General features: G+C 40.7%; 1 protein-coding gene across 1 annotated transcript in view; it reads left to right on the top strand.

Moving 5' to 3' along the window:
* Nucleotides 1-224: 224 nt before the first annotated feature.
* srgap3 (SLIT-ROBO Rho GTPase activating protein 3) overlaps nucleotides 225-23,248 on the top strand; it is a 144,930-nt gene continuing 121,906 nt past the window's right edge. Inside the window, exon 1 of the mRNA XM_053636879.1 lies at nucleotides 225-990. Coding sequence (XP_053492854.1) covers nucleotides 924-990 — 67 coding nt within the window. The 5' untranslated portion in view covers nucleotides 225-923. The remainder of the gene's footprint in view (nucleotides 991-23,248) is intronic.

The raw sequence follows: 23,248 nt of genomic DNA, 5'->3' as shown, positions 1-23,248 counted from the left end.
CAATAATTCTGAATGTGACTGTACAAATGTGAGCTGAAATACAACGTTCTAAGTCTACTGTACTGTGCCCTATATTTAATGTCTGAGCAAGGAAACTCTTCTGTGTTACTGTCACAATGCAAAGGAGCAAGCCAAAACCAACACATTGCTGGAAAGCATCTATTTGTTTTCTTTCCGAAAATGAACGGTTCAGTAATCTCAAGCCCGCAGCTGATTGGGTGGCTTCGAGAGAGCGAGAGAGCGCGAGAGATGGGGGCGGGCGCGGCACAGTGGGCGTGGTTTCAGTCAGCGCGAGTCCATTCTTGTTGGGTTGGAGCGCGCGGAGCTGGATTGTGCGCAGCGGGTCTGTGAACTGCGCTCTCACTCTCTGCTGTTCGGATACTGTGATTCTTTCTGCAGCATGGGTGCACATGAAAAGCGCTACCATCTGTGCAGTAACCTTCTCCTTTTATAAGCCGTGGAATTTGCGTTTCTTCTGCCACTTTGGATGGCATCCTGAGCGAGGAGGAGCCCCTGTGTGTGTGTGTGAGAGAGAGAGTGAGAGTGTGAGAGAGAGAGTGTGTGTGTGAGTGTGTGTGAGTGTGTGTAGCGTGAGAGTGTGTGTAGCAGCAGAGCGTTTCAGCCTCCCAGAGCCTGGGTTTAGCTCTTTAGCTAGATAAGGGAATGAGCAAGGGCAGGTGTGCACAAGGGTGAGTTTACAGCTGCACTTTGTTTTTGGACAAAAGTAACTGAGATCGGAGAGAGAGAGAGAGAGAGAGAGAGAGAGAGAGGTAGACGCTCAGTTTAACAGGAGGGACTCAGTAATAAAGTCGTGAAATCAGAAGAATAAGAAAAACGCTTGCAAGCTGTGGCAAGGAGCAGAGAGCTTCTGGTGCAACATCTCATCTCACTGGATCCTACGTTTAATACCTCAGGGGGAAAAAATGTCATCGCAAACGAAATACAAGAAGGACAAGGAGATCATTGGGGAATATGAGACGCAAGTTAAAGGTATGTGACAGTCGTCCCATGTATGAAGTTTGATGCAGGAGCATCATTTGCTCAGAGATTAGATGCATTGTATTGGGCTGATTACTTGCAATAAATAAATAAATAAATAAATAAATAAATAAACTCCCCGATCATGAATGCCTCTGTACATCAATCGTGACTAGGCTAATCTCCTTTAGCCTTGATGTGGTGCTCTCTGCATTGAACCTGAACCCGGGTAACGCCTCATCTCTGCTTGCAAATCCGCCCACCCCTACACTTTTTTTTCTCCCTTCTTCTTATTTGTGATTGAAGTTCCACTGCATTTGAATCGCACGTAAAATCCGTGCTTTTGTGCAATGCATTGCAATGCAATCCAGCCAACATTTGTAGGGAAACATAAAGCGATACCCATTTTTTTGCTTGTTTGTTTGTTTGTTTGTTTGCAATTAGAGGATAATCGAGGAGGCTCGGCTCCTTGTGCAGGGAAGCAGAAATGCTGCGCGCGCGCCTGCTGAACCCCCTGACCGCCATGAACATGGAGATAAACATATGGTTAACTGTCCATTCTGGGGGTTTGGTGTCGATGAATGTCTCAGAAGCAGCCGGAGTGAAGGCTTTGTTGCTGGGTAGAATGGAGTATTTCAAGCTCCTTACACACAAATGGGTGGAACTTGGAGGCGAGTGTACGCGGGGTTACTTTCTCCTTTTGTTTACGGGATAAAATACAGCACTGACATATATACCGCAAATGGAAGGGTAGTAAATAAACATGAGAGCCTCTCAACACGACGTTTAGCTGGGATACACTGTGTGTGACAGTATACTGAATGCGTTACAGAGTAGAAATATTCTTAAGTATACTACACACACACACACACACACACACATACATACATACATACACACACACACACACACACACACACACACATACATACATACACACACACATATACGTACATACATACACACACACACACACACACACACATAGACATCCATGCATATACATACGTATATGGGGAACATTATGTGCTATCTGTTGTGGCAGCGATGCCCACAACGCCTTGTTGTGGTTTTCTTTTTCTATCTTATTTATTTATTTATTTATTTATTTATTTATTTAAATTAACTCAATAATTACCTCCTAAATATTCTGTACTGTGTAGTACATACACAATGACGCTGCCATACAGAGCAGTACTATGTATTTACAAAGCTGCAGCACTGCTCTAATTTGGAAAACAATCAACGCACTGGCTTGCTAGCTAAAAACGATCTTAGCTAACGATCATAATTTTATACCTGTTTGTTTTTTTTTTTGTAAATCATTTGCATGCCATGAAAGTTACAACCTCACTCCATTCAATCACAATATTACCCATTTATAGTAGTCCTGACTTTTCCTCTCAGTGCTACAGCTCCCATGAGCTGTACCAGCACAGATAACTATGAATGTACTGTATATTGTCTGTAAGGCTGTAAGGATATACCGTGTGACAACATGATATGGAAATCTGAAATAGTTATACTGTAGTAACCTGATGTGAAACTGTAGATAACAATGCCATGGTTACAATGCCAAGAACATACAAGTTGGTACATTTTAGAAAATTATATACTATTGTGAGGAATAAAACACCACGGGTCTTGCTATTATAGGAAGTTATTGAAAAAGGGGATGTTGTGATGCGGTCCAACACCAAGCAGAGGGCCATTTTCCTTCCCAATAACAACAATTATTTATTTATTAGTTAATGACATTATTTATTTTTTACCGTTTATAATTTAATGTTGTGGAACATCTGAAAACAAGTTAGTTCCTGCTATTGCTTATGTCTGGCAGCTATAAACAGTTGTTCCCTCACCTCACCCTTGCCATGTCATGTTACTGGGAAACCGGAAAGTACAAAGCCCTATGTCATGAAGACTTTCCTGTGGTGGAAAACTCACTGACTGATACAAAGGTCTGACAGCAAGACTCCTTCCTTAAATGTTAAGCAAAAATCCCCATACAGAAAGCGTTTTTCTTTCTGAAATAACAGCACAAAAGAAATCTGTTTGCTATTAGTCTTAGATTATGTCCAACCATTCAAGTCCCTGTAGTTTCGCTGTTACTATAGAAACAGTAATGTACTAGAATGAACGTTTTAATATAAACCTATTATTTGAATTATGGCCAGTACTTATTGTCAGAGTAGTGCTGTTATTCAAAATTAATCAGCACCATCTGAACAATTAGATTTGAAAATTAAACAGCACTGTGGTATGATGAATGCTAAAAGCAGACTGCTTAACAAGTCAGTTCAAAATATTTTCTTGCATTCACCCTAAACTGCCTTTGAATGCATACACATTATATACCATTTCATGTTGTCCTCAAACAGGGACGGTGATACACCAAAAAGGGCAATATTATGCTGTACAGTTGTCATACTGTCATGAATTTCTATATTGGTCTACCCTTAATTTTGTGTTTCAGTTAGTATTTAATTATAATTTAAAACCATCCTCTAATACGGTACTGAAAATGTGCCTGCTGGTTGCAGCAGTTCTCAATTCAGCCTTTCAATTTTGTGAATGAGCTAAACACAGAGATGACCGTGCTAAAGGCCACACTGCATTACACACTGGCTCTAGCCATGTTCTAAGGATTATGGAGCTCTCCAATTGGATTTTAGCTTGAGTAGCATTTGATAAATGGATCTTTTTCCCTTTGGGACTTGTGTAGACCGCATGCATGTCAACCTATGAAACACAGGCAGACCTAATTCATCTTAGAATTGCGTTGCTGTTTTTTACAATGCACATGTCAGTTGGTGCATAAAAAATATTGAATAAACTACATTAACAGTGGGTCACCCAAAGAAACGACAAGATGGATACAGTGAATATGACACTGATATGTTAATATTAGAGATGCACCGATGTATCGACCATTGCTGATAAAGGCAATTATTCACGCTATCAGCCATAGTATAAAAGCATCTGATGATCAGGGCCGATTACATCCTGTCAATCAAAAGAGGGTGGGAAAACATTGATTTCGTGCTGTGTGTAAAGATGATGTCTCTTGTGGAATGACGACAAAACTGCAGTTTGTAAGCTCTGTAAGCTCTGCACTGCTAAAATTTTACACCGGACGCTGCAGCGGTGAAGCGGGAGTTTCGGTGTCGAGTTAAACATTTTTTTTGCTGCGCTGCTCGAGCTGCTCGTGCTGAATTAAAGTACACTTTTGAAAGATTTAAATGAAGATGAGTTGACAAAAAGGTATATATTGCACAGAAAAATATATTTGTAGTATGTTTCATATCCATTTAATGTTAATATATAAAAAAGTTGATATATAATATGACCAGTTTGATGTTAATGGTGAAGTAGAAATGCTTTTGTTTGTGGTGAGTGAATGTGAGACTAACAGAAGTTTTTTTTTTTTTACAATTCAGTCAATTAATTCTGTTAATATGAATTAATAACATTCAATAAGTTAAGAAATCTTACTTTAATCTTCAGAATTTAGTTCATGTGTTAATGTTAATTAGAGTAATGTGTTTTCTGTTTATGAGACCAGTTACTGTGAAACAACTTGTTGAAATGGAGAGAATAAAGTTTTTATTTGTATTGCTTTCAGAATTGTGGAATTAATTATTATTCATTTAAAAGAAGGCATAAAAGCCAGAACTATCGGTATCAGTTATCGGTTTCGGCCGATATCACTCTGAATAATCGATTATTGTATCAGCTGAGAAATTTAGTATCGGTGCTTCTCTAGTTAATATATTTATGGGAAGTCTCCAGAACTTTCATGATCAGTGGTGACCATGGGAGTAGTGCTCTGTATCATAATGCCAAGGCATAAACATAGACAGGAATACTTGTTAGTGATAGGCAGTGTAGGCTGCAGTCAACTGTGCAGGTCAGAAAAGAAGTCTGTTTGTCTCAATAGAACCCCCCGATGCCACTATCCTTTATGTGGTTAAATGAGGCAGTGTCTTTGACGTTTTCTGATCAACAGAGCCAGCCTGTCATGGGCCACTGATTTATAAATCAGCATAGCGTGGTTGTTTAGAGTTAGCTAGAGAAGCAGAACCAGATTAAAGCAGGCTGTATATGTGAAAACGATACTTCCTCTTTATGGACATTTCATACGATATGAAGAACTTGGATTTGTCCACCAGTTCCTTGTTGTTATGTAGAAGCCCCTGTGAATTTCCCAGAATTCCTCTGCTTGTTGTTGCCAAGGTCTTTCATCTGCCAGGCTCTCTGCTGGATGCTTTGAGAACACAGACAGCTTTATTTACTTTATGTACTTGAAATGAACTGATTATTAATTGAATACACTGGATTTCACTGGATGTGCTCTATAAAGTTTAGTGATACAGCTTCCCAGTATGACTGCAGGTAGTAATACACCAAAAAGTGCAATAGTAGGTTGTACAGTTGTCATACTATGAATGATTAAACTGCTCTACCTTTAATTGGGTGTTTTAGTTAGTACTAAATTATCATTTAAACCCCTCTTCTAACTGAAACTACTGAAAATGTGCTTTGCAGCAGTTATCAGTTCATCACCTTCTTTAACAAAGTGTGACGGATCCCACAAGTATCTTTATGTACCTGAATATCTTTCTGAATGTTTGTTTATCCCAATCTTGACACTAGCAGCTTCTTAAATAAACACATCGGATTTCAGACAGACACAATTTCATCGTACATTCTCTAGAAAAGCTTAGTGATACTGCTGCGGAATGACTGCAGCGTTCAGAAATTGAAGAGTCTTCAAAGCTGGTTTCAATTTCTCAGCACAGCAGTACCAGTCTGACGAGGTCAGTGACAATTGGTGTACCAAAAAAGGCTGCACCACAATAGTCATTGCAAAACTTCACCCACTTCAACAGGTCAGGTACAGGCCGTGCTTGTTATCACTGGGGTTTTTAGAAATAGCTGTGAGTAATGTAAGACATTGGATATGTAGTATATGGTGAAGGTGAGTACAGCCAGTGAGGGTTGGAGGTGGTGAAATGCATATATCACATACATTTTTCTAAACAGGAGGCCAAGAAAATAAAATGAAAGAAATATTGTATAAAAAGCATGCACAGGTTGAGAACATCAGTGTTAAACCAGTACACACATGCACTTTATTTCGCTTAGCTTTGTCCGTTTTTCAAAAACCTGCGTGTTCCCGATTCTGAAAAGATCATCTTTCATGTGCAAGCTAATTAATCCACCTAGTAACCTTTTTTTGCAGCCGGATCGTACCTTGGTCGATGTATGTAGTGCATCAGGTGGTAGTTATAACAGTGAAGTGTGTCGTATAGCCGTGAAACACTTTAAACATACAGTACACTGCAAAAGTTTTAGGCACAGGCAAAGAAATGCTGTAGAGCAAAGATGCCTTCAAAATAATTAAATTAAATGTTTCTAATAAATAAATGAAGTGATATATATATATATATATAATAAAGAGCAGTAAACAGTAGTAAATGAAATAAAGTCAATATTTGGTGTGACAAAAAAATTAAAATAAATAAAAATAGTAGTCTCTGGTACAATTAGTGCAGTTTTATAAAGAAATGAGCTGTGAGTTTTATTGAGCATCTTGCAGAACCAGCCAAAGTTCTTCTGGAGACTTTGACCGTCGCACTTGCTTCTTATTTTTGCTGCAAAACCCAGCAGCCTTCATTGTGTTTTTTGTCTGAAAAGTGGTTTCTTACATAATTTGCTGCTTTCTTTACTGACATGCAAACATTTTTCTGTAACATTTAATTTTGTGCTAGAAAAATAATGATTTGGGAATCTAAAATATTTTTTTGTACTGACTCGATAATGTAGAAGTCATACAATAAAAAATCTATAACAAAATTTGTACTAAAAAAATAGGGTGCCTAAAACTTTTGCACAGTACTGTAGCTATTGTACATACCAAATGAAAGCATTTGGTTTGTGAAAGTCAATAAGGAGTGAGTGTTTTTCTCTTTTTGTGTCCACCAGATCCAACTGAACAAATCACCATATCCAATGTGTAATGTGTTAAAGCATAATATCACAATAAAACAGTGAGAAGCAATGTTGGATCCCATTACTCTGTATATTTACATATAAAGTCATGTTGAAGCATTTCCTGAGTCTCCACTGTTAACATCTCATTCTCTAAACTGATGACATCTGATCTCAGTCTCTGTGTTTATGGTGATGATTTTGGTTGTAATAGCTTTGATAGTACTATTTATCTTCTGCCTGTCAATTAACTTGCATGCGTTGTTGGGCTTATGAACATTAAATTATGCAGTTAGCATCAGTGCTCGCAAATGGTGCCCAGTTCCTGTTTAATTAAGCAATGTTCCACATGAGACCCGGGGGGGGAGGAGAGATAAGGGAGCAGTGTGTTAATGGTAATCCAATGCAGATTCAGCCTCGGCTGTTTTAATCACAGTATACTCGCCAAACTTAAATGGAGAGATTTTCTATATCTGCATAGTTTCAGAGGCTTTATGTATGAAATTAATGAAATAATAAAAGAAGTATGTAAATGTGTGCTAAAATTTAGGAAATATAAAAAATGTTGAATTTGAGAGAAGATGGCGATGAAAATCAGGGACTGTCCTTGGCAAGTGTGCTTGAATGTTTGCCTGTGTGTGAGCTGTGGTTGTTTCATGACTTCAGCTGATAATGAGATACAGCTTTATCACACAGAGTGATTGTGGATTTGCTGGGTTTGCATGTGCAAGAGTCAGCAGTAGAGCTCATCGACGTCATCACGCCTGTCTAAATGATGAAGTATTTCCAACACTGTTATTCACAAGCAGATTCAAGTCTGCGATGCAAAGAGATTAGGACTGTAACTACTGAGTATATTTATCACAAAACAATTCTATTTAATCAACACAGAGGTGCGGCATTAAATAATGTTGTCCTTACGGTTCCAGTAGTTTTGTAACGATATATTTGGGAAGCTTATTTTTTGTTAAAGGTTGTATAGCAACAAAAACTATTGAAATAATGGCAAAATGCCATTATCAGTCTCATTGCTTTGTCCACATCTGTTAGTAGGTCAGTGGCTAGATTTCCTGTCTGTCCAGATATACTAGTTTTTATTATATAGGTAGTCATTGCTCTGAGTGGAAGAATCTGATTTAAAGCCATGACAGAATGTTTCTGCATTGCAACAGTTCGATTAAGTTTAATCAGTGTATACAATCATTAGCTTAGGTTGCTGAACCACTGAGTGAAAGCTCTGCTTCTGTTTGTTGTTCGTGGTTAAGTGAAAAATTGCAAGTAATTTTTAATGTTTTTGTATTGTATAGGCTTTTTATATTGTATAGTACAGTAGCATCAATTGTTCTGCTTAGTTTTAGCTTTAAATTAAGCCAAATTAATGATTTGTGTCATTATCTGTTTACATAAATAACTTTCCACTCAAGTCTTAAACAAAACGTTTTATTCAGTTATATACCTTTTTGAAAAAAAAACAAAAACCCATATAACGTTCAATACATTGACATTCAGTATCTTAAATGCAAAAACATTTAGTCAGTTTAGTTCTCCCCTATGACATGACAGCCAACAATAGGGGAGAGTGAGGGCTAAAACCCGTTCCCTCAAGACACAGCATCTTTTCTAACTGCTGTATCACAGGGCAGCTGAACACGCTTGGAGGAGAGCACTAACTGCTGATTCCATATGTGAGCTCACAGACTCCTATAGTCAGTTATGCTTTGTTGAACTTCTGGTTGTTGATGGGTATGAAATTGTCAAGATTCACCAACAATAGAGCCAAGACTTAAAAAAAAAAGCCCGTGTGCGTGTAAAGGGCCTGAGCAGTCAGTGAGAATTTTGGAGTGTGCGCGGACTGTGGAGGAAGGAACACATCAATTGGCAGAGTGCACTAGCATTTAGCCGGGCATGCATATTTCAGATATTCACAATAAATCTATTTTTCATCTTACATTCACCCATTTCTCAGATTTGTTACTCAACATTGTCAAGAGTCCTCATATGAACTGGTGATTGAAACGGAGTATCCGTTTTATGAATAGCGGATGTGTAAATCATTATTTTAGCATTAGCGATAAAATATTATTACTTTTAATGTCATTGTTGTTGGAGATATGAGGTTGCCATTGCACACGGAGGTCGCACATACTCTTTAGTATAGTGTCCTCTTTGTGTGTGGCACAGATCAAGTCCATAGGTTAATGTTCCATTGATTTATGGACAAAAGAAATATGTGCAATAGTTATCAATTCACCAATATGTAAATAGTTCGACCAATTTTTATTTGATTCCTGATTGATTATCACCCTATAGAAAGACATGCATCCCACACATATGTACCACAGTTCAAGTCAATCGGACCTACGGTTCATGAGGAGACTTTTTTTTGTATTTTTCAATGTACTAGAAAATCTGTCATGGCGGACTTTACGGGTCCCAATGGCTTTTTTGGTCCCCGTGAGAAATAATGCATGTATATCAATCTTCGGACATTTTGGACTTATTGGGTGGAAGGAAAATCACATACACTTTGGGCGTGGCCTGTAGCGCCACCTATGGGCTCATGTGGGGCATTTGTGGTGTGGGAGTTACTCGTGGCCTGTAGTATCAATGTGCCTTTTTAACATTCAGATCTTGACTTACTGGGCACTTTAGGAGGATAAAGAGAATAATAATAAGAATAATAAGAATACTAACCAATAACAATAGGTTTCCTCCTGACAGAGGAATCCTAAATATAACTGGAGTCATTGAATATTGTGGCATGTAAGATCATGTGGTGATGATTACATCATGATTACATCAGTCTACTGCAGAGTACTGAGAGCAGACCAGAGCCTGGAGGTTTTCTAACAAACTGATGTTTACTGTTGTACAGAATTACCTTAAGGTGAATATAAGTCACTCTTCTTACAAAGAAATTCAGATAATAATTTAACAATGCTTGTCTTTTTAGCATTCACAGATTTTATTTTACCGTCAGGTTCACTTTGTAAACTCAAATTCACTTCAAAATTTCACTTTAAACAAATAAATAATTCATTAATGTGATAACACCAAAGGTAAGGAATTTCTAATGACTACATTACTTATAGCCAGTGATGGCTGTCTCTCTGAAGTGTTCATGTTCAATGCACAATATAAACAATAAAGTAAATGTTTTTCATTGCCTGTCTAGTTACTTGCTTCAAATCTCAACAGTACTTGTTATTTTTCACTCCTGCCTACACGTTACACTTTCTGACATTGTCTCATGAAAAAATAGGCTGTGCTGGATGTTGTTGAATTCCCCATCTCGGACACCTCTACTCATGAAAAATATGGCAACGTTGGAAGCGTGAATAACACACAAGACATTTTAATAATCTGAAGAGGCCGCCCAGATAATCAATTTAAACTTAAGTCTGATTGCTCAAACCACTTGAGGTGGTATAGCCTAATAAGTACCTCATATGTGCCAATCGTCAATGCTTAAAACGTTAGAAAGATTAAAAACATCACGAAAAATCATTATTCTTGATGCTCATTCAGAATGTACCTAAAATACAGAACAATACTGGAAGCTACTGTTCTGAAATAATGAGCTGATTTATATATTAAGGTGTAAATAGGAGTGTTAATGCATGTGCTTAAAATCAACCATATATATGGCTTATACATGTGAATTTCTATTCTTCTTACAAATGTCTCATACTTTGTTTTTGGCAACTGTATGACTGGCGGCTATTTTAAGCTATTTGCTTGGATTGGATTTGACTTGATTCAGAAGTCATTTTGGGTTAAATCATCCGCCAAATGATAAATGTAAATGCATGTGCACACAGTAGAGTTGAAACAAACTGCACATCAACTGCAGTGGAACATTTGCAGAAACCTTCACTGCAGATTGAGAAGTGAGATTTTAAAAGTCATGACCCTTTGGTACTTTTGCTAAACATTATGGAGGTGGCATGAGGGAGGAAAGGGTGGAATTCTGACGAGTTAATGGCTTATGGACTCAGCAGATGAGTGCCAGAACACGGGCCCCTCGAGGAATGGGGGGTGCGTGCCTTACCACTGTCCAAGCTGTTCAGCTGCTACACAACTTAATTTGCATTTAAATAGAGAGGCTCTGCGTGGAAAAGGAGCCAGGCCTTTAGAATTGGACTGGGTTTAGCCTTTGCTCTTATGCTGCACAGTGAGGGAAGGATAGGCTTGGAGAGAGCTGCTTCCTGCTTGTCTGCATTCTCCTTTTCAGCCTTGTCATATTCAGAGGCAGTGAAAAGACTGCATTATGTAATGGGTCAGGATTTGGCCAGGAGCACTGCCGGCCTCCCGCCATCAGTGTTAGAACAGGCAGGGAGGCTCCCAGGCTGGCCCTTATTGTATTTTTACTACTAGCAGATTTTCTATGCTAATACTGTAGTTGAGGACTTGGAGTTATCCTGCGTACAGCAAAGCATTTATTTTTGCATCCAGTGTATATTCATTAAAAATGGATTAACTGGGTATTTTGAACTAACGTATGTAATCGTATTTATTGGTGGGATTATAGTATTTTAGGGTGTAGGCTCTTTTTTTCTCTAAGCCTACACCAGGGATAAAGGCACTGTGCTTTTCTTAATCTGACATAAACTACTCATGTTTGTGGCCATATGGCGTAGATCACATAGTGACGTTGCCTCTTTGAACAACAGAGTTATATTAGATTTGTCTGTTATTTATCCCCCATTGTTCTCTTTGGTTCTCTGCAGCAGGGAAGAGCAGGTCATCTGTGCTCTTGGCACTGTGCCTTGGTGCCGGCCAGCCCTTTTACAACCAGAGCTATGGCTGCCTCACACTGTCACCTCAATACCTCTCAGCTCTTGCACACACGTTCTCTTTGATTTGGGTTTGTCTTGCTGTAGGCACAAAACTTTCTTGTTAGGTTTTTAACATAAATTTTGCACATACAGAGCAGCTATAAAATGTTTGTGTGATAGTGGAAATATACAGAGTATCTTTCCTGGCCTGTAGTTTATAAAGGGAAGAGTAAAAGAGATGGTGCTGGAAGGACCTCATTAAAATGGTGCTGTTTGCTTCAAGACAGAGGAGGTCTGGTTTGTCTCGGTTGCTTTTCTTCCAAAAGACTTTTTTTTTTCTTTCCAGAGGAATCTTTACTGGAGCACGAGACACACTTAGTTGAGCCCTGGGCTTGTGTAGACCATCAGAAGAAGATGCGAGCTTTAACATTGTGGATAGGACAGTGTTTTGGAGAAAGGGAATTTGGAGCCAGACCAAACTGTGATGGAAAATGTGTGGCGGTATTGTTTCACTGTGCAGAAATGTTCTGTATCTAAGCTGAGGAATGGTATTTCTATATTAACAAGAGTTGTTCATTTAATGCAAGTACATTTTTAGTACATATGTAGTCAGGTTATTGCCTCCATAAAGAATTCAAACTCATTGTCCTTTCTCATGCAGTGTATTATAAGAGTTTAAAAGAGCAAATAGATTTTCGCATGTAAACAGGAAAAACGTCTGCTCCATTCTTGTCATTATTTATTTGGACTGCAGTATCAGTGGCACATTGAAATTTGGAGCTGGTGCAGTAACACAATAACCATCAGCCCTCAGCAAACATTCTAGTAGATCTGTAACAGAGTAATATAAAATTATCTGTAATTTAACCATTAGCCAAGCACGAGTATTAGACTGTAGGCTGGTGTCCATGGACCTCTGAGCCTAAGGTACCTTAAGCTGTAAGGTAGTTCTTTAATAAAAACAAACAAACAAACATACAAAAAAAAAAACAATCATAGAGAAGTGACAAGGAGGGAATCTGAATTGCGTGAATGCACATACTGTGTTGTGATTGTGTTTTTAACCAGTAGTTTTTTTAACCAATGAGAGTCTTTAATAATAGAGACACATCTACTGCTTGGGCAGTGTTGGCTCAAAGTTGAAGGATTAGAAGGTCAGGGGTTCAAGCCCCAGCACTGCCAAGCTGCCACTATTTGGACCTTGAGCTAGGCCCTAAACCCTCTCTGCACCAGGCATGCTGTATCACGGCTGACCCTACGCTCCAACCCCAGCTTCCTAATTTTCCAAAATTACCACAGAATTTTCCGCAGATTTGAGCAGGGACACACCATGTGACGTCATCACAACACGGTTGTGTTGTGATGACGCAACACAACACAGAGTACAGCTAAAAGGTCTCATTTACCAACAAACATCACAGAGAAAGGCCAAGCAAAAACTATTTTGGGCAATTGCAATTTTGGCATTTCAAGTAGTTTTCCACAAAATTTTGAAAAAAGGCACAACAAAATCAAGCGTTTTTGGCCACAACAATCACAAAAACAATCCCGCGATATCCTGTACACACTGATATTTGTGAAGAAAAGAATTTCACTGTGCTATAATGTATATGTGACACATAAATGCCTCTTGTTCTTCTTCAAAATATGAAAGAGGCAGTGTGTAACACTCAGCATAGTGGCCATGCTATGTAAGTTTGCCCATCATTAAAAAAGAACTAATCTACTTGTTGGTAAAGACAACCAACCCTGATGCTCTGTTTATAATGAAGAGACAGAGAAACCTGAAAAAAACATAAAGACCAAATATTACTTAGACCACTTTTGTGAGATTTTAACAGCCTATTCAAATCATTGTTTGATATGTCATCCGGTTGAGCTGCTTCTGGTATATGGGTCTCAAATCATTCAAATAAATAGGAGCCTGCTCTTATATATGACTGAAAAGAACATTGCCTAGATGGCTGCCAATTGGACAATTGGTATAACATATAAAATTCTGGTTTCTTACAGGTCCAGGGTTTTGTTTTCTGTATGCCTTGTCTCTCAAGCCAGACATCTAGCATTTGCAGATTAGCATAGTGCTAAAAAAAACCTGCTTCCACAAAAGGCAACTTTGCCTAACATGACGACAAACCACAGACCTCTTCTGATGTGAGATTATGTTGTTTACTTACCAGTATGCACATCAAACAAAACTCTAATAACTTTTTAAAGATGTGACTGTGTGAAGCTTTTACAATCCATTTACTATACCTTGCCCTGAAAAACAAAACAACTTTTGGTGTTCAAAAGTGCATGAAATTGTGTATGCACAGATGTGCAGAGAATCAATCAGACTACAACCTCGACATTCTAAAGCTTGTGGTTAGAAAAGAGTACAAAAGAAAGATCTAAGTTCTAGATTAGATGATGATCATTTTGATTTTGCTGCTTACATGTGCTGAGTATGTCCTGTATTAAAGCCTGAATCTGTCTTTTACTGTTCATTTCATAAGCAGCTGAATTAAAGTAAAGCTACAGTGTGTACGGGTTATCCATGGTGTCTGACTGTGTAAAGGCTATCACTTTTCTAAGTATTCATTTCCGGAAGTTCGATTCAATTATTAGGCCACTGTTTCATAGCTGTCTTCAGCGTTTCAGATTAAAGACCATTAAATGACATGCAGTTAACTCCATATCGGTTTCATGCACCCCTAAATAAATATAAATGCATTAAAGAGAGCCCTGGTGTATGCACCTTCCTGTGATGGAATGAGCTGGGTAAATGTGGTGTTTTTGTCTAAATATCTTTGCAACCTTGAGAAACTGGTGGTAGTGTGGGTGGTGTGGGTGGCGTGGGTCCATGCTGTCTCGTCCCATAGGCCGCTGAGCTGTTTATCCAAGCTTGTTGATAATCCCAAACTGTAGCAGTTTTGATACCAAATAATGATGTTTACTGAATTAGCCCGTGCTTTAAAGCCTGCATATAAACAGTGGCTTTAATCCAGCCATGTGCAGACTTCTTCTCATGCCTTGCCCATGCTGTTCTGTTTTGAATTATCATAATGTGTGCTTCTGGGACAAAATGATGATTTTCAGAGTTATGCAAGCCAAATGCAGAGTGCTGTCAGTGTTCTCCAAAGGCCTTTCCAGCTGCTAATTTGAAATCAGTTCAACAGGAATGCCATAGCAGCCAAGGGACACAATTGGAGAAGTGATTTAAGATTTGGTCTTCAAAATAGTGCAGACAGGCACAACTAAAATATGTTTCCACCAGAGAGAACTGAAGACCACACAGCATTTTCCATCTTTTATAACATTCACAACAACTCCTTATTTCTGCTCTACTTTTCTTTAGGATGATTATCTCTAAGACTGTAGACTGTCATCACTGAGGGTTTAATCCATTTATATGGAGTGCTTAGATTTCATGGAGAACTAAAGGTCATAGAAGAAACAATAGTATCTGCCTTTTCTTGTTGGTTTGGTTAATGAAATGAATTGTTGAGAATTGAAAGTCTTTGAAATATGGACTGGATGTAAACACACTGAAGACTTTCATTGAAAAAGGGTTGGTACAGAAACAAAAGTATTCTTCTACTGCTAATCCAGTGTAGCAGTTACTTTGCAGCCTTGCTGATCAGGATTTAGGCTTCCACTCAAGCCTACAAACCGTCAGTGTCAGCACCGACTCTCATGGACAGGCGCTAATATAAAGCATGATGACTTAAACAATGAACGATATAGCATGTAGATGAGTAAGGCGATTCGTCTTACTGTTACTGTAATACCAAATTACCAACATACGATTAGCAGGAATAGAGATCTAAATAAAGGAATAAAAGCGATGCCATGTCACTTCTTTTTCATGTAGGCTGAGTGATTTGAGACGGTCATGCTTGCTCAGTTGGAAGAGCAGCATTTGCAGATGGAGAAGAAATGAGTGCAAGACTGATGTGGGTCGGTCGGCTTTGTGGTTTCACTGCAAGACGGCTTCAGCTCTCAGACATGGTTAAGGCTATGAGCGTGTCTTTCATTTCTCATGTTTTAAAGTCTATTTAATACGATTAATCCTTTGTGATGGTTTTAAGAATGTGAAATTTTATAAAGTCTTACAGTTAGAGGAGTAATGGTTTTAAATTTTTTTAATTCACAGTGAATTGCATAGAAAAGTGTATTATTATTATTATTATTATTGTTGTTGTTGTTGTTGTTGTTTTGGTTGCTGCTGTTATTTAATTATTGGGGTGAAGGAACAGGTCATCAAGTGACAAACAGTGATGCAATATATTTTTCTGATTATATAGGAAATATTACTTAATAACTTAATACTTACAGTTTGTAAGAATGTGTCCAAAACATTCTATTTGCAAAATGTACAAACACTTATATTTAAAGGGTGGAGTGAGTCAGTAGTGTAGCTGTTGCTGTGACATTATCTGTATGAAATCCAGGGAAATTGCTATAAATTTTTGATTTCTCAGAACAGCCTGTACGTTTTATAACCCTCAAAATGCAAATGCAATGAAATCATTGCCTTTTAAGAAAAGGAAGAGCTAAACTCCTTCCAGCAGGAGGAGGAGGGGCTAATTTCTGGGCTTGAAAAATATAAATAGAAAGTAAGAAATGAATGTATTTGATCTAGATGAGTGTATCTTGTTCTAAAACAGCCTGGAATTGAAATTCTGTGTTGATATGCTTTAAGCTTAAGTGTTTGTCTGGCCTGCATTCTTGTAGTATGTGTTTTAATCTGGTTTTATTGAGTTTACCCGTGTATAAATGCTGGCCAGAGTGGACAAATGGTTTGAAAGAGGAGTATAGTTGGAAAGCAACTATATATGCTCAAACAACTGTCTCTGAACAGCGGGGAATGTCTACAACGCTCACCTCTGTACCACTTACTTACGACAGTGTCCTAACATGTTTCCCACCAGTTCACACCTCTGCACAGTGTCAGTCAGTGTCATGATATTACAGGTGTGAATCACACAGTCTATAGTATTTTAGAATGAGACATTTGAAATATGATCTGCTCTCGTGTAGGTCCGATCGGTCCTGCTGTGGTATTCATTTTGCCAAGGAAGCCACTGACAAATATGCTTCAAAAAATACTTCACAATGAGGTGGTGTGATGTTGCCAGATGTGAAGTATAGTGGACTACACCTCATTCTTTTTAGCCATTTGTAGTTACATTTAATGTTGCAGGTTGTCTGCAATGCAAGTTAGTTCCTGTTATCACGTACATTACAACAGCTGTAAACAGTCGTTCCCTTACCAGCCTCTCTTCCTCTCTCTGGAAGTCGATAAGACAAAAAGACTTGTCATGTTACCGAGAAAGCAGAAAACGCAAACGTTTCTGTTCTGAAGACTCTCCCATGGTGGAAAATGAAGCATTTTTGGCCGCAACAATGACAAAACAACTCAGTGAAATCCTGTACAGACTGAACCATTATAAAATGCCCCCTCCATAAATGTTAAATAAAGTCTCGTTACAGAAAATTTCACCATATTAACAATTCTTTTTGTTAAATATCAACATGTTATTAGTCTGTTTATTATTAGTCTTAGATTATGTAGCTCGTTCCTGTGAATTAGCTGTCACAACAGGGTGTCCGTAAAGTCAGGAACCAATTAATTTTGTATTTATTATTTACAACATATGCTCTAGCATATGCTCTACATGTTCTTCCTTACACTCTATCCATTTTTTCAACTGCTGTATTATGTTTTCTCGGATTTTGCTCAACATATTCGGATCGACTTATTTGCTCAACATATTCCCATTGATTCCTGGGTTTTTGGACACCCTGTATAGAAACAATAATATATTAGACCAAGCACATTAATATAAATCATTTGAATTACAGTTGGGTCTATTGTCAGATCTGCTGTTACAGAAAATTAATCAGCATCTTCTTTCAACAGCACTGTGGTTGTTTAGATACAGTTTGTTCTGTTAAACTACATATTTCCATCAGCATAATAATGTATTTATTTTTGCTGACAATTTTTTTTTACTCCATTTTAGTAAAGATAAAAGTGCCATCTAAAGATTAACTCAATTTTCAAGGGACAAGTTCGTCAAAAGATTTAATCTATGACTAGCTGAGAGGAACTATGTGAGGCAGTGCGTTAAAAAAGCTTGGCTTTGGCCTGGCTGTTAGCTCAGACTGTGCTACATTCTCTCCTCCTCCTTCCTGTACATTGGGCAGTGAGAGAGAGAGAGAGAGAGAGAGAGAGAGAGAGAGAGAGCAAATGCTAATCCTCATGAATAATTGATGAAACTATTAGGATATTTTCCCCAGTTGCTGGTAATGTGTGCTGTAGTGAGATAGAGCTAAGTTTTAGAAATAGGCTGTTTTGTAGCATCATTGATTTTATGATCTTAGTATAATATCTCACCTTTCAGATTGTCATAAATTATAGTATACAAGGGAATGATGGCAGTTTTGAATGAAAAAGGACATGGTCAGGACCAAATTCAAAAACATGCCTGCTCTATCCACCATGACCTCACAGGTGAGAAGAGAGTTAAGGAGGTTTAAGGTGAATGAGAGAGTTTTTAAAGCTCCCTGTTTTTAACATCAACATCTGTTTACCATATACGCTAACACTACACACTTCACACTGAAAAACCTGTGACGTTCCTGTGCCTAAAACTACAGATATGTGGCACTGACACTCAGCCTTAGATCCTGCGTCTGTGGTTCACAGTGTCTTGATATTTATTGTACAATTTTCTGGCTACAAGCTTCAGAATCCCAATTTAATGTGATTGTCTCTCTGCACTTATGATATAGAAAGTGGATTAAAATGGGCTTTAAAGGTTTGAGGACTTTTGTTTAAAACAGTTCATGTAAATATGATATGCATGCAAATTTGCTTACAGGTTCTGTGAAAAGTCTGTGTTTGGTGGGTTGCAGTGTCAATAAAATGGCCTCTTCCTGTCGACACGGTTCTTGGTTGGATTCATTGACAAAAGGTACCAGACTCTCCAGCTAAAGCTAAAAGTTTGGCTTGTGAGAGTGTGAAAAGTCTAGGATTATTCCACCTTAAGACTTTTGAAGCATAGCTACGGTCTGGTTAAAATTGGCATGGACTATTTTCACAGGGAATTGGGTAAGCATTATATTCTCTGACATCTCTTGTGCCTGTAATACTGTCCAGCTCACTTTGTTGGAAGAGAAGCTCAGATTAGGTCCTACTAGTTTATCACACCATGACACTGCAGTTTGCCGGCCTTTCTAACTGTGCTGCAGACACTGTAATATGCATCAGAGAACGGTTTCATTTACTTTTCTTGTTTACGGTACACAATATGCGTTGTGCTACCTTCAGAAATACTTTGACAACCCTGTGATGATGGGTTTCTGTAACGAAGGGAAGGAGGATGTGTACCCAACTCTGACAGCGTAAACAGAATCATCTTCGGCTCTGTGGCAGTGAGACAAAATAGCTAGGGGTGGACTTCAGGAGTAATAACACACCACCACCTCTGTTTTCCATTAATGAGACACATGTGGAGTTGGCGTAATCATAACACTTGCTTGCAGAGCACATTAATGATATTATGATCTGGGAGGACAACTCAGATGCTTTTCATTCAGACCTGCATTTAAGAAGTGCTGTAAAATGTTTCTTCTGTAAACTGTAGCTTTCTTCCAGTTTCTAACAGGGGCTTTCTAACAGGGGTGGCTGTGGCTCAGGTGGTAGAGCGGGTTGTCCACTAATTGTAGGGTTGGCGGTTCGTTTCCCGGCCCATGTGACTCCAAATGCCGTATGTCTTTTAGCCCCAAGTTGCTCCCGATGGCAAGTTAGCGCCTTGCATGGCAGTTCTACTACTGTTGGTGTGTGAATGGGTGAATGAGACACAGTGTAAAGTGCTTTGGATAAAAGCGCAGTATAAGTGCAGACCAGTTCACAGTAATGGGTATGCTGTTCTTAGCAGAACATAGATGATGAAGAGATTAAAAAAAAACTTATCAAAAAGATCAAATTAGTGGAGTGAAGCTTGGACACTCTAGAGACCTTGACAACTCCTTTTATCCACTACACAGTGTGCATTAGGCACATGGGCCATCAGTGAATACTAAAATTTGACTTTCACACTCCATGTTTTAACAGTGGTGCATGCTTATACAGGTTATCGCTCAAAAATACGCCAGTCTTCTACACCTGAATCTGGAATGATTATCGATTGCATAAGAATTGTAAAGGAAGCTGCTCACATTATTATATATTTCCTGGTGCTCTTGTCTCCACTCAGTTTCCCCACCCTTATGGTGCCCTTGCATTTTGTCAAGGTAAACTGAGAATGGTTTAAGCTCATTAATGTCGAATAAAATATATCAATGTATGTTTGACTGATCTAACATTAGACAATTATATACACTATATGGCTATACACTTTATATACTGTATATATACATTATTTGGCTATATAATTATATACACTATGTGATGTGGCTACTCAAAGCTGCAGCGGGACGAACACAGACACATAGCAGGCAGTTGTGGTTGCAGTTTTAGGAGGCCCCGGCCAATGCGGTACCCCAGGTACTGTGCCTCTGTTAGCCCCAGATGGCACTTCTTCAGGTTAGCCTTCAGCCTGGCTTTTCAGAGGCTCTCTGAGATTTCTCCCAGATGGGGGAGGTGGTCCGGCCAGGTGGAGGAGGGGATGATGACATCATCCAGGTAGGCAGCTGCAAACAGCCTGTGTGGTCTTAGGACGATGTCCATCAGTGGTTGGAATGTTGCTGGGGCTTAGTGGAGGACAAAGGTGAGAACCCGGTACTGCCAGTGGCCGCTGACAGTGGTCTTGGGCTTGGCCTCCGGAGCCAGAGCCACTTCCCAATATCCTTTGGTCAGGTAAAGGGTTGAGATGAAGTGGGCACTCCCCAGCCTCTCCACCAGGTCATCCACTCAGGCAATGGGGTAGCTGTCAAAGTCAGAGACCTGGTTCAGCTTCCGGAGGTCATTGCAGAGCCTGATACTGCCGTCGGGCTTTGGCACTACGATGATGGTGTTGGACCAGGGCTGATGGACTCCTCGATGACGCCATCACGGAGCATCCGGCTGACCTCCTCCTCAATAGCCTGACGGCGAGCCTCCGGGCCACGATAAGGCCGCTGCTTTACCACTACTCCCGTTCGGGTCTTAATCTCATGGTGTACCAAATGCGCCAGCCTGGGGGAGGATGCGAAGACAGCGGCAAACTGGACCACCAGCTCAGTCAGCTCTTGGTGCTGTGTGGGGGTGACTTTCTGCAGGGGCACTGCCTTGGGGCACCTGGTGGTATAGTCCATGATGAAAAAGATGTGCTAGTAACCCGTGGATTTTGGCAGTGGCCCTACAAGGTCCATGCCGATCCTTTCAAAGTGGATGCCGATAATGAGGAGCGGAATCAGAGGGGCAGGCGCTGGTTTTCAGGGCTCGGTCCGCTGACACTGGGGACAACTTCTGCAGAACTCTCGGACAGCCACATCCATACCGGGCCACAGGAGTCTGTCGGTCAGATTTTCCAGGGTGCTCTATGGCCCCAGGTGACCCCCCAGCAGGTGTGAATGGGCCAGGTGCATCAGGAGCAGGGTTCTGGAGTGGGGGACAACTAGGAGGTCACAGGGCTGCCCCCAGCAGTCTGTTCACAAATATAGCAGTCCCCTTTTTACCAGGAAATAGGTGGCGGGCAGCCGCTGCTTGGGGTTCTGGCTGACCCCCTCTATCTGCTGCACCTGGCCCCAACAGTGTTTCAAGCATTTGTCCTCTTTCTGCTCGGCCCTGAAATTTCCTTCTCGAGTGACCTGGTGAAACACAGACGAAACGGAGTTAGTGTGTGCGAGTGTCTCACCTGAGGTGGCTCTCTCCCTGACGTCCCCTTCTCCCTGGGCCTTGTAGGCTCGCTGGACCCAGGGTTGGGGAGCTGGTGGCTTCTTGAATTGTCTGCTCTTGGCAGGCGGTGGAAAGGTGGTCAGGGAACCCTGGCCAATCTTGTCCGAGGAATAACGGGATGGGGAGCTTGGGGATAAGCCCAATGAGGAGGGGCCATTCTCCTGCTATGGTCGAAACCCTGACTTCAGCCACTGGAACGTCATGGACATCCCCATGAACAAATTAAACCGGGAGAGTTCTGGTCCTCTTGTGGCCTCAACCTAGGATGCTGGGACAGGCCAGGGTCGGTGTGCGCCTCAAGGCAGAGATGGGCTTGCCGTTCACCCTGACAGCTAGGGTAGGGGCATCAGGAGGCTCTAGAGCATGGAGCGCACACCCAGCCAGCCAGGGCTTGTAGGTCCATTGGGTCATGTGCGGGTCCTGCTCAGTGGGCATGGGATCATCCCAGGGCATTCCATAGGCGGGGCAGCTGTCCGTCCATCTTCTCTCTCTCACTGGAGGTCCACTTGCATTCATCGCGGGGGCAGTCTGAACCTCTCTTCGCTCTCCCATGCTGATCTCCAGGGTGGCTATGGCGCACTTTAGCGCTTACAGAATCTCTCATGGAGTGTTGGCGCATCGCATCCCGATGACTCTTCAGACGGCAGAGCTTGCAGGAACCGGTCCATCACCACCTTTTCGATGACGTGGGAATCGGTGTGTCTGTCTGGCTGGAGCCACCTCCAGGCGGTGCGCAGCAGGGTGTCCATCTGGGCTTGCGGGGTGACTTGGGGGTGGTAGGACCAGTTGTGAAACTCGGCCGCCACGATGGTGGAGGATAGGCCGCAGTGAACCAGGATTTCGTTTTTGAGAGTCTCATAGTCTGCAGCTGTGATCGCTGTGAAAGAGAGAGCAGTACTCCAATTGCGCCTCCCCCGAGAGAAATAGTGCAAGGATGTTGGCCGAGGTGTGCTCCTCCCACTCTTTTCGTAGTTCGATGCGTTCGAAGGTCTTTAGAAAGGCCTTGACATCATCCTTGTTGCTGTGCTTGGTGAGCAAATGCTGGGCTTCACTGCAGGGGTCTGGGAGAGGGATGGCGGCAGCGGAACGAGACTTCTTGTGCTGGAGGAGCACTTGTGTGGCGATCCACAGACTCTGGGCCAGCTCCTGGGTCCTGGGTCACTATCGTCTTCTGTGTCAGCTTCTGAAAGGGAGAGGGACAAGAATATCATCGAGTCCAACACCGGAGGCGTTTCTCACCTCTGTGTGCAGCCGCGGTCATTTTATCCTCTCCCGTCGTCTGCTAGATGGTGAATAACTGTCGCTCCCCTCATTGGCCGGCAGCTGTGTGTGTTTCTGCCGCCCCGCCTTGCAGCCATGTGCTTTTGTGCTGTCCAAAACATTTGGGGTGCTGAAGCGGAGCTGTCCGTTCAGCACCTGGGCGGCAGTCGTGCGAGGAGTGCTTGTGTGCTCGGGCTGCATGCTCGCCGTCACAGTGGCTATACAGTATATATTTGTGGACACCTGACCATCACACCCACATGTGCTTTTTGAACATCCCATTCTAGAATTAGTCCTCCATTTGCTGTTATAATAAACTCCACTCTTCTAGGAAGGCTTTCAACTAGATTTTAGGTTTTCCACTAGA

The sequence above is a fragment of the Ictalurus furcatus genome, chromosome 11 (genome assembly GCF_023375685.1).
Source record: "Ictalurus furcatus strain D&B chromosome 11, Billie_1.0, whole genome shotgun sequence".
Classification (NCBI taxonomy): Eukaryota; Metazoa; Chordata; class Actinopteri; order Siluriformes; family Ictaluridae; genus Ictalurus; species Ictalurus furcatus.
The sequence above is the reverse complement of the archived record's forward strand: the minus strand, read 5'-3'. Positions and strand labels throughout refer to the sequence as shown.